The sequence below is a fragment of the Embiotoca jacksoni genome, unplaced genomic scaffold (assembly GCF_022577435.1).
Source record: "Embiotoca jacksoni isolate LCO1_2020_lvr unplaced genomic scaffold, fEmbJac1.0.p SCAF_39, whole genome shotgun sequence".
NCBI classification, from domain to species: domain Eukaryota; kingdom Metazoa; phylum Chordata; class Actinopteri; family Embiotocidae; genus Embiotoca; species Embiotoca jacksoni.
Window position 1 is genome coordinate 1,765,830 of NW_027185391.1, and position 6,535 is coordinate 1,772,364.

General features: G+C 41.9%; 1 protein-coding gene across 1 annotated transcript in view; it reads left to right on the forward strand.

Annotated features, from left to right (window-relative positions):
- brip1 (BRCA1 interacting helicase 1) overlaps positions 1–4,502 on the forward strand; it is a 96,845-nt gene extending 92,343 nt beyond the window's left edge. Inside the window, exon 26 of the mRNA XM_069166538.1 lies at positions 4,434–4,502. Coding sequence (XP_069022639.1) covers positions 4,434–4,490 — 57 coding nt within the window. The 3' untranslated portion in view covers positions 4,491–4,502. The remainder of the gene's footprint in view (positions 1–4,433) is intronic.
- Positions 4,503–6,535: the final 2,033 nt, after the last annotated feature.

Genomic DNA, 6,535 nt, shown 5'->3' on the forward strand with positions numbered 1-6,535 from the left:
CTGTTTGATGTAACCCACTTCAGCCAGTAGAGGGTGGAGGTACTCCAGGAGCAGATCCTCCCGCTGCCCAGCTTCATTGTCTCATTGCATACCACCACCTTGCTGTGCTGTGTGTGCACTGATGTCATACCGCTTCCTGAGCGAGCAGCGGGAGGCACCAACACACTTTTTCTCTGTTCATCAGTCAGGTCATTTGTCAGTATGTTGAAAAAAAAAAATAAGCTTGGCGAGTCTGAGATCCAACGAGCAGTTTAACGACAACAGAAGATCTTCAAAAGCAGATCTGATCCCTCGCAGGTCAACTAAATCTCAGACACTTCCCTTTATTTGGTTGAGCTTTTTTAAATTGATCCACTAATCCGCGCTGAATCTGACTGTGTGTGTGTGTGTGTGTGTGTGTGTGTGTGTGTGTGTGTGTGTGTGTGTGTTTGTGAGGGTGGGGGGTGTTGGGTCTTTGTGTCATGGTGCTTGCCGAGGAAGCCAGACATCAAATAGGCTCCAGCCAGAGGTGAAAGAGGGTTGAGCGGGTTAAAGGAAATAATTAGGGATCCAAAGGGTGCGTCTCAGCGGCCACTTCATGGCGAGGCGGACGTATTATTGAGGAACATTTTGCTCATGGCTAATTATCTGCCTTAATCACAGCAGCTGAGGTTTTTCTTAAAGGTTTCCGTCATTAGCATGTAGCATGTTAGCAGCTACACTTTGCCTTGTTGTGTCCAATCAAAGATGGTAATAAACGTGAGAAGAAAGCAGAATCTTCCCAACTATTCAGTCTCATTGGCCAACAACAGTAAAATAGTGCCTGTTCATGTTGGAACGAGCAGTAAATGTACTTTTATGTGTGTCAACTCCAAAGTGCAAAAGACATTAAAGGAAATAGAACATTGAGTGTACGTTTTCTAATCAGTAAACAGCTGGTGTTTCACAGAGAATAAATACTTCATGTTTAGTTGCAGGTTGACCTTGTTTCCGTCTAGGAAGCAGACACACCTGATATTTGTTAATAGCAGGGCTTAACTTTATAAGCCACATGATGCAGACAGCAACAAATGGACATAATGTGTCTTACCATCTGCTATGCATGTTCAACAAAGTATGACATCAAAGTTTTCAATTTTTCTAGTTTTAGAACTTTTATCTTTCTGTTGCACTGAAATACATCCAGAACATGTTGTTTGACTTTCACCCTTTTCACAAACGTGATGCTGATTGCTGCAGAAAAGTAACAGCTTTTAACACACCAAAGACTAAATAATATAATCCATGATCAATTTTTCCAACGTACCTGAGACGAGCAGCCAAAGAAGAAACACGTCCAGAGTTTAGTAAAAAGCTGTTTTACTTCAGAGTTTCATTGTGATTGTTGAGCTGTTGTGTTCGTGTTACCAACAGTTACAAGTTGCAACGATATATTAGATGACAGCGGGTCAGTAGTTAAACAGTGTTCAGAAGCCACAGGACTACAACAGGACGATTACAGATGTACAGTTTGAATGTCTTAGTGTTTCACAGCTGCTGAAACACATCTACGCTGCATGAACCCTGCACCAGCAGGTCAGGGTCAAAGGTCATGTTACATCTATGCGAATGATCGATTATGAGTGATCAGTGTGACAGACAGGTAACAGTCAGAGAACATGCATGTTTAAACCTTTAATATGTTAACAGTTTCTCACTCTGAAATTTAAACATGCTACTTCCTACCAGCAAATCCAAAACTCTGAATTAATGTTGTTCAACCTCGTTTCCAAAAAAGTCAGAACGCTGCATAAAATGTAAATAAAAACAGAATGTGATGATTTTCAAATCATGTAAACCCATATTTAATTGAAAATAGACCGAAGACAACATGTAAAATGGTCAAACTTAAATTATATTGTTTTATTAAAAAAAAATGCTCAATGAATTTGAGGGCAGCGACACGTTTCAAAAAAGTTGGGACAGGGTCAACAAAAGACTGGAAAAGTTGTGTTATGCAAAAAAAATAACTCAGGCTGCACTGCATTAAAAACACACTATTCTGGAGTGGAAATCACTGCATGGGCTCAGGAACACTTGTGAAAACCATCGTCTGTGAACACAGTTCATCGCTGCGTCCACAAATGATGTTAAAACTCTCCAAAGAAGAAACCAGATAGAAACATGATCCAGAAACACCGCCGCCTTCTCTGGACCGAGATCATTGAAGATGGACTGAGGTGAAGTGGAAAACTGTCCTGAGGTCTGATGGATCACAATCTGAGGTTCTGTTTGGAAATCATGGCCGCTGCATCCTCCAGGTTAAAGAGGAGAGGGACCATCCAGCTTGTTATCAGCTCAGTTCTAAAGCCAGCATCTGTGATGGTACAGGATGCATTAGTGCACATGGCATGGGTAGCTTGAACATCTGGAAGGAAGCATTATTGCTGAATGATATATTCAGGTTTTGGAGCAACATATGCTGCCATCCAGACAACGTCTCTTTCAGGGAAGGTCTTGTTTATTTCAGCAGAACAACGTCCAACCACTTTCAAAGAGTCAGTTCTGAGGTTCTCAAAACATTTCCCTTGACATCCCGTCCAAGATGCTGGAGCTGGAAATGTGGCCACCAAAACATCTAACTGCCATTTTGGATGCTGTGTGGACTCGGGGTTTACAAGTTGTTGACCAAGAAACTGATGTGTCAGATTTCTGCTCATATTTCATGTTAAACACACATCCAGGAGGAACCTGAGGGCCCAGCCCAAGTGGACCTGAGGGTCAGAGCCGACGCCGAGTTGGATTGAATTCATTCTGGATCTGGATCCAGGTTACGAGGACGACTGACTTTGAGGATTAAACTAACACTGTCAGCGCTGCCAGTCCGTCTCCACCGCTCTGAGATTTAGAGGTTGTTTGTCCTCTCGATTGGTGTTCATCCATTCAGTGATGAAACTGAATCTCCTCACGTTGATTTCTGAACACAAATCCTCAGTTTTCTTACAAGACAAAATCCCTCCAATCACAAAATGCCCCGGCAGACACAGTCAAGCTTTAATAATACTGACAGCTATAAAAAAAAATATTCAAAATGTAAACAAAGAATTGCAAGAAAAAATACGGCAGAGACTTTTCCCTTCATATTCACAAGCATGTGAATTATGAACCCTTTGAGTGCATTTTTGCTCCAAACTCTTGCTAATTTATGACGGGGCTCGGAGGAGGTGGAGCACGGCGCTCTTTGTTTTGCAAGCTGAAGTATTTCTTTGTGTTTCTCCACAATGCTGTTCAGTGTCTGCGCCTCAGTGGGACTCGGACTTTGATAGAAGTTTGGATTTGATCGATCTCGTTTTGTTTCATGTTAAAGTTGCTGAAAATGCAACAGAAATCTTCATGCAACTCTTTTGTTAGTTCCAGAGAATGAGAGATTTCCTGATTGAAACATTTTGTCTAGTGTAAATATGTGCAACCTTTTGCCATCTAATTGTCTAATCCAGGAATTTATTGTGATGATTATTAGTTTTTACAGATGCTTTTATCCAAAGCCACTTTGAAATGCAGCACTCTTGTTTTATACAGCAGATTTAGTTTTGGTTTATTCTGCTGCCAACCAGCTGGATGTTTGATCAAGGGACACAAACAGTTTCATGTCCTTCCACTGGAGCTTTGAACCCACACCGTGCCCTTTCGGCCTCCCACTCCTCTGACCATCGCCCATTGTTGGTAATCCATCTGTGAGCGTTGTGTTCTTCTTGCCTCCACTACACAATTAATCATTTTTATGAAGAAATAAAACAAAGAGGACTTGAAACACCTCAGCATGTTCTTTAACCGTCACCATGTCACCCCGTGCTCGTGGCACATGGATAGTAATCTGGTGCCGAGCCAGACGAGAAACCCTCCGACTCTCCTCGTCCTTTGCATGGCAGCTCTTTCTGCATGTGGATCAAATCAGAATTATCCACTAATTGACTATTTACAGGGCTCCAGAAAAACCCTAATGGACTTGATATTAAATCCCCCTCAGATATTTAAAGTGTCTTTTTGGAGTGGCTTGCCGAAAAACCGAGCCTTTTCTTTTTTACAAGACAGCCGACTTAAGCCCGTCAGCGTGTCGGAATGGGCCAGCCGAGCCCAGGCGGCCGTTAGATGGGATTATGGGACGACAGTAGGGAAGGGCAGCGCGACACAGGGGAGAGGGGAACGGCCAGATCTCCACTCAATGACTTCCAGATGGACGGCGAGACCTGATGGAGATACACACTCAGCCCGGTTAGCTGGTCCACGAGGGGCTTAGACCTGACTTCTTTATAATGAGATTGACCGGGCTTTTATGTGGAAAGTCAGATAACATAAATTTCAATATGCCTGCCGTGCACTTTAATGCACTATTAAAGCTTTGACTAAAACACTTGGACTGTTAAACTGAAGTCGCAGATCTTTGGTGTAAACTTGTGTTACTTTGCTTTTTGCAGATATGGTTGACCCCAGCTGCAGTCCACTTCTGCTCTCTCATCCATATCAAAAGCTGAAGTCTACACAGGACCACACTGATATAATATACATATATATATATATATATATATATATTTGGGTGCCATTATTTCATATGTATCAGCCATATTTAAAATATCTGTGTCTGTGCTTAGTATTGTTCAAATAAATAAACCAATAATAAACCAAACCCTGACCCAGAATTTATGATTATGAACCACTAATATGCAGCAGCAACTACATTATGAGAGAAATGCTTCTTTTCTTTCCTTTTAAACAGTGAAATCATCTTTGTTGCCTAAACTTGAATGAAGAAAATCCAGGCAGTGGATATATTTCTCTCAAACTGTTTCATAGCATATGAGCATATGTTCTTGGAAACGGTTTCCATGGCAGTGCTGTTTACTACAAATAACATTCTTTATATTGCTGCTAACCATTATTTTGTCATCATTTTCTATTTGTTTGGATATGATATTAAAAGGTTTGACTGTGATTTATTACACGACTCTAACAAGTTTAAAAAGTCTACCAACTGATTTTTGCGCCATATTGAAATGAATGGAAGTCAATAGTTCCTGGAAAAAAGTGAAAATACATCTGAACATCAAAACATGGACAGCGTTCATTCGAGGTCCATAAAAAAAAATGAAGAGTATCTGATTTGTAGTAAAAGAGCAGAATGTCCCTTTAAGTAAATCAGGTTAAGGAGCACCACAGCTGACTGAAAGTGGACTTTGACAGCTTCAGGAATGTCTGAACACCGTTATCACACGACTTATAGCTCAGCATTTGAAGCCAGACGGCTGATGATTTGTTGATTAGAGTGAAAGCTCTGTGAAGAGAACTCCCTTCATGTGAACTGCATCCACAGCTGGGAAGGAGATAGAGGAAGAGGTGCTGACACGAAGCAGGACCCGGCCATCAGCATAACTCACGGTCTAATGAGAGCTCGGAGTGAGGGGAAGCAGCGCCCCGTGTGCCGCGGCTCTCGTCCCGCCTCGTCCTCTCCACATTCCTTTCAACAGATTCGCTTTGATTGCGACCTGTTCGACATTCACTGATTACTGCGCGAGTGGATCCTCGACTGTGAGTGCATCTCTTTGAATCTGCTGGACGGCACCGTGGAGCGAAACACTGAAACCACTTCAGCTTTAGAAGGTTGAGAATTTGTGGACCGAAGACTTCCTCGTCTGAGCAACACCGACGAGCTTTCTGAATTCAGTGGGAACTAATTTTCCAAACGTCATAAAAACTTTTTAGTATTAATTTGACACTTTTATGAAGGGATGTCTGAATCTCAACCTGATTTAAAGTCACATTAAAAACCTGGAGCTGTGTGATCAAGTATCAAATAATAATAAAATCATTATTCTGCCTTCTTTGAGATGTGTATGGTGTGTTTGCATGTAAGCAGGAGGACATGTACGATCTGTGCATGACGACTCATGAATAAAAACTGGCTCTTTACATGAGCACTGGACATAAAGCATGAGCTGCAGAGTCGTCCTCTGTTCAGAAGATGCTGTAAAAACAGAAGAGTGCTCGTTCACACGGGCATGAAGGACATCTCAGCAATTCACACGTAATTAAATGAAATATCCTAATAGTTAAGTCATATTTTATAAAATATAGCAAACAGTTAGAGGCATGACAATGTTTATTTATCAGGTGTGCAAAAATGTCAATATATTCAAAAATGTAATACTGGATTTACATGAAATAAAGGGACAATGCACAAATGTATGAGGGATCACAATCATATCCTACAGATGATCTTTCCTTGTGGAGCTGCAGCGCTGCTGTCTGTCATAACCCCCCCCACCCGCTCAGGCTGGTTTCTGTTTGCAGTCCTGTGAGGATTTTTTTCCAAGCAAGTCATTTGGGAGTGGGATTTGTGTGCAGCTCTCTTTTCCGGTACTCACCATGGCTTAACAACAGTTCTTTAAGCTCCCATCTGGTTCTGCCTGAGAGTTCTTTGCTGTCCCGTTTCACCAGATTGTTGTTTGGAGTCCGGACGGTGGAGCCAAGCTTTGACGACGTGGCTCAGTCTCACACTCACAACATGATGTTTCCTTCAGAT